Source organism: Cetorhinus maximus, chromosome X (genome assembly GCF_964194155.1).
Source record: "Cetorhinus maximus chromosome X, sCetMax3.hap1.1, whole genome shotgun sequence".
Classification (NCBI taxonomy): Eukaryota; Metazoa; Chordata; class Chondrichthyes; order Lamniformes; family Cetorhinidae; genus Cetorhinus; species Cetorhinus maximus.
Genome location: NC_135917.1, coordinates 7,796,861 through 7,813,516, shown reverse-complemented (window position 1 = coordinate 7,813,516; position 16,656 = coordinate 7,796,861). Strand labels below are relative to the sequence as shown.

The 16,656-nt window shown below is 43.8% G+C and overlaps 1 protein-coding gene across 1 annotated transcript in view; it reads right to left on the bottom strand.

Moving 5' to 3' along the window:
* smarcd1 (SWI/SNF related BAF chromatin remodeling complex subunit D1) overlaps nucleotides 1-16,656 on the bottom strand; it is a 48,250-nt gene that overhangs the window by 25,997 nt on the left and 5,597 nt on the right. Inside the window, exons 2-4 of the mRNA XM_078534417.1 lie at nucleotides 2,928-3,121; nucleotides 1,394-1,436; nucleotides 422-544 (exon numbers count right to left, since the gene is read on the bottom strand). Coding sequence (XP_078390543.1) covers nucleotides 422-544; nucleotides 1,394-1,436; nucleotides 2,928-3,121 — 360 coding nt within the window. The remainder of the gene's footprint in view (nucleotides 1-421; nucleotides 545-1,393; nucleotides 1,437-2,927; nucleotides 3,122-16,656) is intronic.

The window sequence follows — 16,656 nt, the reverse complement described above, 5'->3', positions numbered from 1 at the left end:
TCCCTCCACAAATTACTTTAAATCTATGCCCCTTGGTTATTCACCTCTCTGCATAGGTCCTTACTATACACTCCATCTAAGCCCTTCATAATTTAATACGCCTCAATTAAATCTCCCCTCAGCCTCCTCTGTTTTAAAGAAAACACCAAGCTAGCCAATTGTTCCTCATAAGTAAAATTCTCCAGTCCAGGCAACATCCTCGTAAATTTCCTCTACGCCCTCTCTAGTGCAATCACATACTTGACATAATGCAGTGACCAGAACTGTATGCAGTACTCTACCTAGTGTTTCATTTGCAGAAACTGTTTAATGCCAATTAATGACATTTGTTTAAGAGTGTCAGCCTGATTTCTGAAAAATCAGGTTTCAGGAGGATGAAGTACAGATAATCACCAAATAATTGAGCTAGTTGATGTTTTACCTTTATTGGCCTTTTCAATGCTTCCTGAATGTCCAGGCGTTTTCTCATTATAGTCTGGTCGAGCTTCCTCTCAAATGCCAGCAAATCCATGTAGGCTTGAGACTCTGGCACAAGCTCCCGAATCTATACCAAAAAGGAGAATGTACACAATGATCATCACTGATGGTCACCAAAACTGCAAAGCCACAAGTGACATCCTCGGTGATTGTGGTGCACTATCCCTCCTGCTCTTCTACCTGTCTGCAGCCTTTGACAAGGTCTCCCATGCCATCCTCTGTTGTCTAGCTACATGGGACTGCTCTTGCCTGGTTCCACCCTTAACTGTACAGTTGTGGCCAGAGAATCTCCAGCAATAGCTTCCCTCTTCCTGCCCTGCCTACCACTGGATTCCCTCAGGGATCAAGACTTAGGCTCCTCCTCTTTTTCATCAATATGGCGCTCCTTGAAGACATCTTCTGAAGAAAAGGGCTCTGCTGACACCCAGCTCTACCTCTCCCAACCGTTCTATTGCTTCTGCATTTCCAGACTGCTTGTTTTTAAATGTTTTTAAAAAACATCCAGTTTTTAATGAATCAGAATTTCCTCCAGTTAAACATAGGGAAGGCTAAAGCCATTGTCTTCAGCAACTACCAAAAACTTTGCACCAGTGTCGCCGATTCCGTTCCCACTCCCCAGCAACTGTTGCTGGCTGAACCAGAATGTTCTCAATAGGATTTGAACCCAGATCCCAATGCTCAAGGTCCATATGCCTGGGCATATCAATCCTGAGCCAAAAAAAGCTTTGCTCCCCAACAGCCTGAGTGGCCACTTTAAACATGTTTGACAAATATTTACAATCAGTTCACCTAGCCTGCCTTCAGTTAGGGAATGGTTTCCAAAAAACATTTTTTTTTAAAGTTCAAAACTTTTGGATCAGCTGAAGAGTATGGTGCAGGAAAATCTTTTAACCACAGAAAAAAAGGATGCACTTACCCTCTGAGGTAGAATTTTATCTGCCATTTTCTTCTTCTTCGCACTATTCAAATGAAAGAACAAACATATTACCTTAGCAACTGATCTTCCAAAATTAGCCACTCCAAAATGAAGTCTGCTTAGTACTCAGGCAGAATGCAATGACCATTAGAAGTACATGGCACCATAACGGGTTACATGGCAGAAACAGACATTAAAACACTCGCCAAAACAACAAGTACAGAAACATGACCCGAGCTCCCAGCAACCTCTGCAAATTCATTGCAAAAACTGATCAAATATCAGGTCAAAATGAGATCATGCAATAATTATTGCAAAGAGAAAGCATTTGTGGATTAGGAACTTGATTCTCAATAGGTTTTTAATGTTTGTAAACTGTTTTCCTTCATAATTGCCTCCCCATCTGCCCTGAAGGCATCGATTTTTGCTGCATCCTTCCTTCCCTTAATTATTGGCAGTTATGCCTTCAGCCTAAAGTCCCCCAGCTCTTGACCTGCCACTACTAGAGTAAAGCTCAATGACGCAGGCAGCTAGCCAGTGCCTGGTCGAAGCGGCTACATTTCATGTGTAACCAAGGCAATGGCTGTCAGCAGATTATTTGATGACTTGGGGGCAGTAGATATTATAGAAAAGTTGAATCCTGCCATTAATCTAACATAGGCATACATGTTCACTTCAATAAGAGTCACTAGATGGTGATCAGGAGAGGAGAAATCATCCCAGGAGTACAGCAGTGACTTGTCGTGCTCAAACTGCTCCACTGGCTGAAATCAACTGCCGCAGCAAACCGCAGTGGTCGATCTTTTGAACTACGGTCGTCACCAATTACAATGTCCACGCTCAGTGTCTAAAGCAAGCAAACTATGCTGACGCCTGCTATAAATGCTGGAGAATGCACATAGTTTGCTCAATGAGCGATGTATTTACCCACTAAGTCATAAGGTCATTTCTATGCAGGTTTCTCTGCAGTCATGGATGGCGGTAGAGAAGTATGATGAAATAACTGAAGGGCCTGAGTGGCTGATATTAGATGTGCAGGATTGCAAAAGTACGAAGGATATTGATTTTATTATTTGAAAGAGGTCACCGTGCCACTCTGTAGAAGCATCGTGTTTGCTGCTGTTAAGACTGGCTAACTACGGGGTACTATAATGCTTTGTGCTAGAGAGAAAGGAGGGGAAAAAATCAGCTAGCCTCCCTGCTCCTGATCCTTCTCCAGGTGCACAGATATGGGTGTTGAATGGACACAGGATTGCTCTATACCAGGTTCAGCTCCTCACAGGAAAATAGCTTGCCAACACTTCCTTAACTCACTCGGGCGAGGCATTTGAAGGCTGCTGATGCTTGTGGGATTGGCATCCTAAATGTGTCAGCACTTACAGGGATGAACATTAATACAATTTTATTCCGGGAGTTTTAAGAATACAGGTGTCCTTGCCTCTGGAAATACTGACTGTTTCAAAGCACATCATTTTTGGCAACATAAGTTGCACCGGAATATCGCGAAGCTTTGTTTAAGAGCTATTGGACCTACTTGTGATTGCGGTTCTGGGCTGCTTGTTGCTGCACCTGTTGAATCTGCTGAGGAGCTGGCCGTTTGCGAGACTGGTCCATCATCGACTGAGGCATGCCTGGTCGCACTGCCGGACTCCCACCATACGAAGGACCCGGCGGACCCATTGAAGCACCTTGAGGTGGCATGCGGCTGCCAGGAGGCATCCCTGGGCGCTAGTTAAATGTAAAAGAACAAAATGAGGCACTGAAAAGGGTTTGACCTCATTGGGAAAGGCTACAGTCAGCAAATAAACTCCCATATCACAACACCAACATTCTGATTTTTGATGAGAAAATGCTGTGTGCAACTGGAGGCTACAAGCCTTGATATTTGTCCAGAACACACATCCAGCGGAACTGAACCTGGCCCTCCCCAAACAAAACTACGACCCTAAGATAGGGCAGCAGCAAGCTCAGTTCACAAGACATAAGAACAGTCACTTTGGTATTAAACCCAAAATTGTTAGCGAGGTAGCCTCGCATGCCGCATACAAATAGGAGGAGTAGGCCACTCGGCCCTTCGAGCCTGCTCCGTCATTCAATAAGATCATGGCTGATCTGATTGTGACCTCAACTCCACATTCCTGTCGACCCTGATAATCTGTCCTCCCCTTGCTTAATGAAGAATCTATCTACCTCTGCCTTAAAATATTCAAAGACTCTGCTTCCACTGCCTTTTGAGGAAGAGTATTCCAAAGACTAACTGCCGTCAGAAAAAAAATTCTCATCTCTGTCCTAAATGGGCGACCCCTTATTTTTAAACAGTGACCCTTAGTTCTAGATTCTCCCATAAGAGGAAACATCCTTTCCACGTTGACCCAGGATCTTATATGTTTCAATCGAGTCGCCTCTTACTTCTAAACTCCAGCGGATGCAAGCCTAGCCTGTCCAACCTTTCCTCATAAGACAACCCGCCCATTCCAGCTATGAGTCTAGTAAACCTTCACTGGACTGCTTCCAACGCATTTACAACCTTCCTTAAATAAGCAAACCAATACTATACACAGTACTCCAGATGCGATCTCACCAATGCCCTGTATAACTGAAGCACAACCTCCCTACTTTTGTATTCAATTCCCCTCGCAATAAATGATAACATTCCATTAGCTTTCCTAATTACTTGCTATACCTGCATACTAACCTTTTGCTATTCATACACTAGGCGTCACAGACCCCTTGGCAGCTGAGCTCTGCGATCTGTCACCATTTAGATAATATGCTTTTTTATTTTTCCTGCCGAAATTGACAATTTCACACTATCCCACATTATACTCCATTTGCCAGTTCTTTGCCCACTCACTAAACCTATGAACCTTTGCAGCCTCCTTGTGTCCTCTTCACACATCTTACTTTCCTACCTATCTTTGTCTCATCAGCAAATTTAGCAACCATCCCTTTGGTTCCTTCAATCAAGTCATTGATATAAATTGTAAAAAAGTTGAGGCCCCAGCACTGGCCCCTGTGGCACATCACTTGTTACATCCTGCCAACCACAAATCATCCATTTATGCCTACCCTGTTTCCTGTTGGCTAACCAATCTTCTATCCATGCCAATATGTTATCCCCTGCACCATAAGCTTTTATTTTCCACAATAACCTCTGCTGTGACATCTTATCAAATGCTTTCTGGAAATCAAAATACAGTACATCCACCGGTTCCCCTTTATCCACATCTTTAATAATAGTTTCTAACATGTTCCCTACGACAGATGTTACGCTAATTGGCCTATAGTTTCCTGCTTTCTGTCTCCCTCCCTTTTTGAATAACGGAGTTACATTCGCAATTTTCCAATCTAATGGAACCTTCCCCAACTCTAGGGAACTTTGGAAAATTAAAACCAATGCATCAACTATCTCACTAGCCACTTCTTTTAAGGCCCTAGGATGAAGTCTATCAGGACCCGGGCACTTGTCAGCCTGCAGCTCCAACAATTTGTTCAATACCACTTTCCTGGTGATTGTAATTTTCCCGAGTTCCTCCCTGCCTTTCATTTCCGGATTTACAGCTATTTCTGGGATGTTACTTGTACCCTCTTAGTGAAGACCAATGCAAAATACCAGTTCAATTCATCTGCCATCTCTTTATTTGCCATTATTAATTCCCCAGACTCACTTTCTATAGGACCAACACTCACTTTATTAACTCTCTTCTTTTTCAAATATCTATAGAAACCCTTACTGTCTTTATATTTCCAGCTAGATTTCTCTCGTACTCTAATTTTTCCTTCCTTATCAATCTTTTGATCATTCTTTGCTGTTTTTTATATTCTGCCCAATCTTCTGGCCTGCTACCCATCTCTGCGCAATTATATGCCTTTTCTTTAAGTCTGATATTACTTTTAATTTTTTTTTTAAAGTTAACTATGGATGGTGAATTTTTAGAATTTTTCTTTCTTGTTAGAATGTATCTATTCTGTATATTCTGAAATATTCCCTTAAATGTCCACCACTGCATCTTTATTGACCTATCCTTAACCTAATTTGCCAGTTCACTTTGGCTATCTGTGCTTTCATGCTCTCATAATTGCCCTTATTTAAGTTTAAAATACTAGTCTTGGACCCACTCTTCTCTCCCTCAAGCTGAATGTAAAATTCAATCATATTATGATCACTGCTACCTAGGAGCGCCTTCACTACAAGGTCATTAATTAATCCTATCTCGTTGCACAATACCAGTTCTAGTATGGCCTGCTCTCTGGTTCATTAATTAACAGAGTCACCCCTCCACCTTTTCCTAGCTTCCTGTCCTTCCTAAAGTTACGTACCTTTCAATATTCAGGTTCCAATCTATGTCATCCTGCAGCCATGTCTCTGTAATGGCTATCAGATCATACTTATTTATTTCTATTCGAGTTATCGGTTCATCTGTTTTGTTTTGAATGCTACATGCATTCAGATACAGAGCCTTTAGTTTTGTCCTTTTATTATCTTTGTAGCCGCTAGCCTTATCGGATTTACTCTAGATTTGTACTCCCTGCCCCTTCTCATCACAGTCTGTTTATCGTTTCCCATATTAATACCTTTCTCTCTTCTCTCGTCTCTACTGTTTGATAATAACAGCTTCCCAAATTTGATCCTTTGCCCCACTATTTAGTTTTAAACCCCACCTACCTCCTTAATTATGCGGCTTGCTAGAACACTGGTCCCAGCCCTTCCCAACTGTATAGCCCCCACTTTCCCCAATGCTGGTCCAATGCCTCACAAATCGAAACCCACTTCTCCCACACCAGCCTTTGAGCCGCGCATTCACCTCTCTAATTTTACGCACCCTATGCCAATTTGCACGTGGCTCAGGTAATAATCTAGAGATTACCTTTGAGGTTCCACTTTTCAATTTAGTGCCTCGCTCTTCATACTCTCCGTTAAATGATCAAATGTTTCTTGGGGAAATGGCTGGGGAGGTTGAATGGAGGCCACATCCTACTTCAAATGGGGGTGCAAAACACTAAGAGTAAGCTGCCCCAGCAAACTTGTACTTCTGTTGACAAATTAAAGACCTATTTTGGAAAAGGTATGGGTGGGGAAGGGGGTATATACTGGCTACGGACTAGGATGTTGCCAAATTGCCATGCTGAGGTGCAGAACAATGGGAGAAAAGAACAGTTTCAGTTAGTTACATTTTCAAGTATGCAAATTTACAGGCAAGTTTTTTCATCTGAATTGTATAGCACAGCAAGGACATGAAACTAACAGGTCAGCAGTTGTGCTCCATTCTCTCAGCAGGAGGTTGCTACAATGTGACCCAACATCTGAAATAGAAAATCCCAATTGTGATAGGGGAGGGGGAGGGGGAAAGAGGACGAGGTGGGGGAAAACTTTAAAAAAAATAGCCAATAAAAATCAGTCACATAGGGGGAAAAAATTTTTAAATCGGCAGACAATTAAACCACTATGCCGGTACTGGCATGTTACAATAAGGTACATGTCAATTCAATTGCTGCGTCTGCTGCACAGAAGGCTAAACTGATTCTGCAGTCAATGCATCAACTAGGCAAAAAAGACACAACCCCTTCCCTCTTTAGGACAGGAGACAGTTGATGGGGAAACCTCCGGGACCCAAAATGCTGCATTACAATTGACAAAAAAAAGCTGCCATTACAGTCAGAAATAAAAGACTGGTTAATTTGAGAACAAACCCTTACCAAACCATGAGCAAGAAATTCAAAGAGTTTACTCCTGGTTGCTGACTGCATGCCACGCGTCCCTTTCAAACACCCTTTGTCCGTGTGCTACGCTCTACTTTACTGCACCCTCATTTAGCAAGCTGATGCTGTCGCTCTTGGGCATCCGACATTTTATTGTGGGGAAGATGCAGTCGCCTCAACTTTACAAGAAATCCAGCAAATCAACAGAAACTACAGGAGCAACTGACATGCTAGAAGATGCCGGTATATTGTTCGGTCCAAGGCCCTACGTTGTGTATTCTAAACACCACAAAGAAATGAATCAATGAAAGACCTTGTAACAGCAGTTGTCACGTCACTTGTGCATGCCTTTCAGCTCCATACTACCACTCTCGCAGGTCTCAGCTAATTAACATCAAGACTCAAAAGAGAAAAAGGCCCTGCCTGCACACAGCAAAACAGTTGCCGGGCAAAGGGTGTTCAGGAAAAGCCTTGAACACTGGCACAATAGCGGCTGCATTGGTGCAATTAAATCCCATTCAACTGGAGAGAGAATTTCAAATGAAGATTCAAATATTTCAAAACTATCATTAACAGGCAGATCAGCAGGAAGATATGTGCTCAGGAAATGGCCGATAAACAATACTCAGAACAGCAACTTCCATTCATATAGCGCCTTTGCCATAGGAAACATTGAGGTGCTTCAGAGACGTAAGCAGACTCAAATCAAAGGCATGCCAGATCTATCAGCCTTTGCTCACTTGGGTCTTTGTTTTATATATAAAGAAGTTTGTTTGGTGTTAGCCACAGCTCAGTATTCTTGCCTCAGATGCAGGTTATTGATTTAAGTCCTGCTCCAAAGACTTGAGCACAGATTCTAGGCTGACACTTCAGTGCAGTGCTGAGGAGTGCTGCACTGTTGAAGGCGCCTTCCTTGGGGTGAGACATTAAACCAAAGCCCCATCTACCCCTCTAAGGTCAGCGTAATAGATCCAACGGCACTCTTCAAAGAGCAGGTGAATTCTCCCGAGTGTCCTGGGAGAATTCCTCCCTCAGCCAAAATCATCAAACCAGTGCTATTTTTGGCAGTAAAACACTTTCAGACATCCCGAGCTCATGAAAGCAGCTACATTGCTGCGAGTTCTTTGTTTTGAAAGCAGCAATTAGGAGGGGTGATTCAAAGCTTGCTCAAAAGAGACAAGTTTTATGGAGGGGCTAAAAGGAGGCTATGACATCAACAATATCCCATGGAGGGAAAGTATGCAGCAACATCGGAATGTCAGAGAAAAGTGTTAAATGAGTTCCTTTTGCTCCATTTACATTGGCATCAAGTCAAGGCAGTCACAAACTAAGAGGAGGATACACAACTTCCATTTGACATTATTTAAGTGTATGAGCATGCCAAATGAGTTCAGTTTCATTCAGAGTTTAACAGTATAATTGAGAGGACATTTACTTATAATCAACACTGTATGATCTCCTTTTACAGCCCAAGTAGAAAGAACAAAGGCTCATTGTTCCTCAGCATACATAACATCACCCAGGGTAGAGCATTCAAGTGACTGATTGCTTGGATTCGATATGGTGAATCTGAGCACTGCCCACCAGGCCTCAGTTTGAATGAATTGCAACCTACTCCGAAGGAAGACAAAGGCAACCCAAAAGTATTGGCTCGACTCATATTTTTCACCCTCCCTCCTCATTCTAACCTCATTTATCTGAAGAATAAAACTGCATTCAAATGACACACCATGACAGCAGATCTCTGGTAGGAGTAGCTACAAGCAGCAGCAAATGACATGCCTGGGCCCAAGCCCAGACCCACAAACATTTCATAAGTGATGAGTTTTCTGACCCCTTCACCTTACAGTACTGCCTCAGCCCATCTGTAAAGGCAGCTTTCCCTGGTGACATAGAGGGCTACAGCACAGAAAAAGGCCCTTCGGCCCATCGAGTCTGCGCCAGTCAAACAAGTACCTAACTATTCTAATCCCATTTTCCAGCACTAGGCCCATAGCCTTGTATGCCATGGCATAACAAGTGCATATCCAAATACTTCTTCAATGTTATGAGGGTTTCTGCCTCTACCACCCTTTCAGGCAGCAAGTTCCAGATTCCCACCACCCTCTGGATGAAAAAATTCTTCCCCACATCCCCTCTAAGCCTCCTGCCCCTTACCTTAAATCCATGCCCCCTGGTTATTGATCCCTCCACCAAGGGGAAAAGTTCCTTCCTGTCTACCCTATCTATACCCTTCATAATTTTATACACCTCAACCATGTTCCCCCTCAATCTCCTCTGCTCCAGGGAAAATAACCCCAGTCTATCCAATCTCTCCTCATAACTAAAACTCTCCAGCCCAGGCAACATCCTGGTAAATCTCCTCTGCACTCTCTCTAGTACAATCACATCCTTCCTATAATGCAGATTCCAGAACTGCACGCAATACTCTAACTGTGGCCTAACCAGCGTTTTATACAGTTCCAGCATAACCTCCCTGCTCTTATATTCTATGCCTCGGCTAATAAAGGCAAGTATCCCATATGCCTTCTCAACCACCTTATCCACCTGTCCCGCTACCTTAAGGGACCTGAGATTCTTGCCAGTAAACATTATCATTGAAAGGGCAAGCTGCTATTTTTTTCCTAGATGTCAGCAGACTGGGCCAGTCACTCCAGGTGAACAAGCCTCCAATATGTTTAGCAAATCACAGGTGTATATGGACCAGTCCCAGTCACTAGGTAGGGTCCAATGGCTAGAAACAGTGCCTTGATCTCATCTCGTGCAGCGATCTCATCGGGGACAGTAAAAATTCAGGGAGATTCCCCATTCTCGGGGGCTATCTGATAACTCCGGCTAGATAAAACAAGTGTGGCCACACAGGTAAATGGGTGCAGAATGAGGATGAGGTTGGGATCAGGTGCGATGTCCTCTACAGTCAAAGAGCGGTGACCCACTGCCTTGGGGGAAAGTAGGGGTGGGGTCGTTTAGGACAGTTGGCTAGCGTGTGGTTCAGAGTAACAGCAACAGTGTGGGTTTGATTGCCATTCTGGCTGAGGTAGGCTTGGGACCTGCCTTTGGGCAGAGCACACATGAATGAATGATACTACATCGGCGCACACAGTTGCACGGGCAAGGTTGTAAAACCAGTGGCTGTGGAAGAGTTCAACACCTTGAAGGGGCAGAAAGTCTCTGCATTTCCCTGATATTACGGGGAAAATCCTGCCCAATAAATCAAAGCTTTTAAGTAACAAAGGGAGTATAGACAACCGACTTTCATGCATAGCATGCTGAAATCAGAGAGGTGACTGTCTTTTTAAAGGGCTTCATTCATTATGTTGTACTACAATGTATTTATTAACATAGAGCTGCACTTGCCACTCCATTTATCCAGGTCCTCCTGCATTCTTCCTCACAGTTTGATCATGATCCAACACTGATTTCTGGGGAACAGGTTGGCAATTTGAGGAACATCAATTTACTTGCCCTCTCTATCCTTTAGCCATCTACCCATCCATGGTGTCACACGACCAGTTCTTAAGCACTCAGCTCTTGACCTCATGACAGCCTTGGTTCAAACATGGACAAAAGAGCTGAACTCCTGAGGTGAGGTGAGAGTGACTGCCCTTGGCATCAAGGTTGCATTTGACCGAGTGTGGCATCAAGGAGCCCTAGCAAAACTGGAGTCAATGGGAATCAGGGGGGAAACTCTCCACTGGTTGGAGTCATACCTAGCACAAAGGAAGATGGCTGTGATTGTTGGAAGTCAGTCATCTCAGCTCCAGGACATCATTGCAGGAGTTCCTCAGGGTAGTGTCCTCGGCCCAACCATCTTCAGCTGCTTCCCTCCATCCAATGACCTTCCTTCCATCATAAAGCCGGGGTGTTCGCTGATGAATGCACAATTTTCAGCACCATTTGCGACTCCTCAGATACTAAAGCAGTCCATGTCCAAATGCAGCAAGACCTGGACAATATCCAGGCTTGGGCTGACAAAATGGCAAGTAACATTCACGCCACACAAGTGCCAGGCAATGACCATCTCCAACAAGAGAGAATCTAACCATCGCCCCTTGATGTTCAATGGTATTACCATCACTGAATCTCCCACTATCAACATCCTGGGAGTTACCATTGACCAAAAACTGAACTGGACCAACCATATAAATACTGTGGCTACAAGAGCAGGTCAGAGGCTGGGAATTCTGTGGCGAGTAACTCACCTCCTGACTCCCCAAAGCCTGTCCATCATCTACAAGGCACAAGTCAGGAATGTGATGGAATACTCTCCACTTGCCTGGATGAGTGCAGCTCCAACAACACCCAAGAAGCTTGACACCCTACAGGGCAAGCAGCCCACTTGACTGGCACCACATCTACAAACATTGACTCCCTCCACCACCGACGCACAGTGGCAGCATGTACCATCTACAAGATGCACTGCAGAAATTCACCATGGCTCCTTAGATAGCACCTTCCAAACCCACTACCAATACCATCTAGAAGGACAAGGGCAGCAGATAGATGGGAACACCACCGCCTGGAAATTCCCCTCCAAGCCACTCACCATCATGACTTGGAAATATATTGCCGTTCCTTCTCTGTCGCTGGGTCAAAATCCTGGAACTCCCTCCCTAACAGCACTGTGGGTGTACCTATACCACATGGACTGCAGCGGTTCAAGAAGGCAGCTCACCACCACCTTCTCAAGGGCAATTAGGGATGGGCAATAAATGTTGGCATAGTCAGCGAAGCCCGCATGCCTTAAAAGAATTTTTAAAAAATTTTATTAACCACTCTTTACAAGCTCAAATAAACCACAATCGCTACATTCCCTTGTCTCTGAATGCAGTTTCATTTCCTTGAAGCATTCAATTAATCAAACATGGCCAGCCTTCTATAAATCCATTTTGACTGTCCTAGGTTAGCCAAAATTGTCCCTAATGTTTCCCTTACAATGATCTCCAGCAGTTTCCCTACAACTGACATGAAACTATCACATTTTCTATTCAGTCTTTGAACAGAATTCGGTTTCGGAAGAATTTTGCAATTATGGTTAATACTCCTGATAGTCAGCCTTGCTGAGTGTCCAGCATCTGTGGCAGGTGATTTATCATTGTTAAGTCCATTAACCCATTGCCCTGAATTCTGAAGAGCTTTCTGTGAATATATGGCTCACATAAGTCAAGTGGACTTCCCCACCTGAACAAAATGGCTCAAGACAACAATGTTATTAAGCAGCAGGAGAAGGCCGGTCTGTTAAAATTCCCGGTGCTACCTCTCATCACTTTATTCTTTTCCAAAAGATTGTTTCAAATACAATAGCCCTTCGAGCTGATGGGCAAGGATTTTGCAATGTTGATCTATGTGCCCAACTAGTTGGTTATTTTTATACTATTTCTTTTATAACTAGGCTTGATTTTTGTGTGTAACTGCGATTAGTTTCAGCACATTAAATCTCTGATCTGTAATATTTTTTTCGAACTGAATAGACGGACAATATGGTGAGAATTCCATACATTCAAGCACACAAATGACTACAATTGGGATAATTGTTAATCCCGAGGTTTACCCACTCTCCAGGGTCAGAGAACAATGAAATCGAGATTTCAGCTTCCAAGGAATCTTGCCTACAGAAATTGTTAGACTACCAAGTACAAAAATGACGAAGAACTTGACAGCCTAACAGTATGTGAAAATGCAATGAATCAGCAGAGGTTATTGGGAAGAACTCCCTTTCAGGGTGATAGTACTATCATTAAGTGGGGAGATTGAGACACAAGGGGCTACACTGCAGCACAGGAGGCCAAGAGGAAATTGAGGTTTTTAAATTTACCAGGGAGCTCTGAAGATCATTTCTGCTGATTGAGAGGTCAACAATGAGGAGCCATCACTTTAAAATTGTTACAAAGAGCAAGAGGGAATGGTTTACTACAGCAAGTCGCTGAGGCAAGAGGCCACTGCATCCTTTAAAGGGAGGGTAGAGAGCTAGGGGGAAGACAGCAAGGCAGTGGGAAGAGTTCTGGTTTGTGGAAGAGTTCTGGTTTGTTCCAGTACAGCTCGCACAGATACAATGAGTCAAACAGCCTAGCTCTGTACTGTATGTTCTGTATTGTCTGAATTTTGGTCAGAACTCGGGACTTGGGGGGAGGACTTGCATGTCTATAGCACCTTTCATGACCCACTCGATGTCCCAAAGCGTTTTACAGCCAATGAAGTGTAGTCACTGTTGTAGTATGAAACGCAGCAGCCAATTTGTACACAGCAAGCTCCCACAAACAGCAATGTGGTAACAGCCAGATAATCTGTTTTAGTGATCTTGATTGAGGGATAAATATTGGCCAGGACGCTGGGAAGAACTCCCCTGCTCTTAGTGCCATGGGATCTTTTATGCCCTCTGAGAGGACAGACAGGGTCTCGGTTTAACGTCTCATCCAAAAGATGGGGCCTGCTGCACGACTGGAGTGTCAGCCTTGAAGTGTTCAAGTCCTGGAGTGAGATTTGAACCCGGAGCCTTGGGATTCAGAAAACTCCGCTCTTTCTTGAATACTGCCATTGAGTCTTTACAAGTCTACCTGATCAAAAAGACGAGGCTCTTGGCTTGAAATTTCTCTCAAGAGACGGAACACCTGATAATGCAACACTCCCTTGGGGTTCACCGAAGCCATCAGCTGAGATCATGTGCTCCATTTCACTGTCATGCACCAGCACCTTTTCAAGATTTATGAAGATGGCCAAAATTCAACACAATCACAAAAACAAAGCACGTTTGGCCATTGACCGACGCAAAAAATAAAAGCTTGAAAACTACGCAGAAGGAAGTTGGCGGGGATGATTTCTCTTGCCAGATGGACACCAGTCACTGATGTCAAGTCAGGATGCAGAATCCTACTGTAACCTTTATTGGAGCACGAGGAGAATGCATTTGAGACTAACCTGCTTCCACCAGCATCCAAAATGATTACCAGAACTGCTACTTAGACAAAAGACAATCAAGCATGTGAGCAAAATCTTAAAAAAAATAATCAATATAAGGAAACACTTTCCTGTCTGCAGTGTGCTATTTTCATATCACTAATACGAACAGCCAAGGTCCGCAATAACTTCATTGTTCCCAAGGAAAGGATGAGGGCTAATTGAGCACTTCCTGAGACAGCAACATGTAATGAAATGCTGGACATGCCAATCACGAACCAAATGCAATTCAGTGGCTAAACTCTCCTTTCATTATTTCCATTACATCACACTTCTATAATGAGCAGGCCAGCACATACATGAAGTCACAATTTACACACCAGATTGCACTACACAGATAAAACTTCACCATTAAAAGAAACCAAAGCAGAACTAAACAGTGCTAACTGTAGAGGAAAAGCTGACAAAGGAATGAAAAGTTGTTTGCGGTGAAAAGGGGTGCGTAATGGAAGGTGACGTAAAAGTTATACATTCCACAATCCAAGTGCTTCATGTTTTTATCTTATTACTATTCCCTTATTCTCCAGGGATGGCCATTTAACTAAATAAAGATTAACTGGCTCTGGGCAGCCACAAAGAAGGCTTTTGCTTTCTATTTCTCCCCCTCTGGAAGGCATCAACTGTTCCTGGGTCACAGCTCCACAGGCACCAGATATCTGCCACTGTCTCAGTCTCCGTCCAGCGACTGTCAGCAGGCAATTCCTCCATGGAAGAATCGCAGCCAAATACAATCCTGTTCTCAGCAGATATCCCTCCACATCAGCCTACCAGGAGTCACTGCACTGCAGTCAGGAGTAAGAATCCTGGCCCATTTTTACCTCACCTCAGTTAAGGGTGTCGCCATTCAAGTCCCACTGCAGGACATCTGTGTAAAATTCAAGGCTGGCACTCGAGTGCAGTGCTGAGGGAGCGCTGCACTGTCAGCGCTACTCACCTTCCAGATGGGACATTACACTGCCTGCTCTCTCAGGGGGCATGAAAGGTCCCATGGCACTATTTTGAATAAAAGCAGGGGAGTTCTTCCTGGTGTCCTGGGCAATTTTTGTCCGTCAAGCAACATGACATAAGATCATAAGAAATAGGAGTCGTCAGCCATTTGGCCCCAGACCCTTGTCGATCAAAAATCTGTCTAACTCAGCCCTTTATTTTTAAACTGTGCCCCTTGGTTCTGGATTCCCCCCCCACCACAAGGGGAAACAATCTCTCAGCATCTACCATGTCAATCCCCCTCAGAATTTTATACGTTTTAATAAGATCACCTCTCATTCTTCTAAACTCCAGTGAGTACAGTCCCAACCTGCTCAACCTTTCCTCATAAGACAAACCCCTTGATCCCAGGAATCAACCAAGGGAACCTCCTCTGAACTGTCTCCAATGCAAGTACATCCCTCCTTAAATAAGGAGACCAAAACTGTACACAGTACTCTAGGGGAAACGGATTATCTGATCATTACCAAATTGGCATTTGTGGGATCTTGCTGTGTGCAAATTGGCAGCCACGTTTTCTACATTACAACAGTGACCACACTTTGGCTGAAAAGCACTTTGGGACACTCTGAGGTGTGAAAGGTGCTAAATAAATGCAAGTCTGCCTTTCTTTCATTTAAAGTGTTTTTCTGCCTTTGACAGGCATGGGTATATGTCGAGCTGCTGGCACTGACACAGTCGTTGAGTGGTCCCAGTCACTGGCAGCCAAGTCTACAACCACAGGGAGTTCCAGAGTGAAACTGGAATGGAGAGCAGCAGGGGTAATTAAAACAGAAATGCAGCAGGGATGGGGCAGGGACAAGCAGCACATTTAATTTCGCTGTGTTTCAGTGGCTACCACTCTCAGGTGAGTCAGCAAGTTGTGCATTCAAGTCCCACTAAAGAGACTCAAGCACAAAAATCTAACCAGACACTGCGGTGTAATATTGAGGGATTGCTGAACTGTTTTTCAAAGGAGACTTTAATGAGTCTCTGTCTGCTTTCTCAGATGAATGTTCAAAATAGAGCCGTGGGAACTTTGAAGAGCACTGGACTTTCTGATTGCAGTGCAGTTAACAGGGAACATTGCTCTCTGGCCTGTGAAACTACCCAGCCCACGTCAATCAACACCATTAAAACAGATTATTTGCTCAGTATCACATGGCTATTTGTGGGAGCTTGCTGTGCACAAATTGGCTGCTGTGTTTCCTACATTATAACAGTGACTACACTTCCAAAAGTGCTTCATTGGCTGCAAAGCACTTTGGGATGCCCCAAGGTCATGAAAGGTGCTACATAAATGCAAGTCTTTCCTTCTTGGTTTTCTTAACTAGTCAAACTTAGCAACTCCTCAATCCAGTTGTCAATGATGCCATGATCAAAAGTGGGCTTTATAGAAAAGCAGCTCTTTTAATAAGAAAGAAACAGAAAAGATACAGAAAGTCATCAACAACTAATGAAAAGAGGTCAGATGAATAGTAAAGTTTGTACTTTGCCTTTGCCAAAGAATATGTGAACTCACCCCGATTGATTTACTCCCCTGAAGACAGGAATGTTGAGATAAAACTTGGTGGAGTCTCCCCTCGATGCCTAGCTGTGGGCAAAGCTTCAGGAAACCACTGTGACATCATTCAAACTCTTTC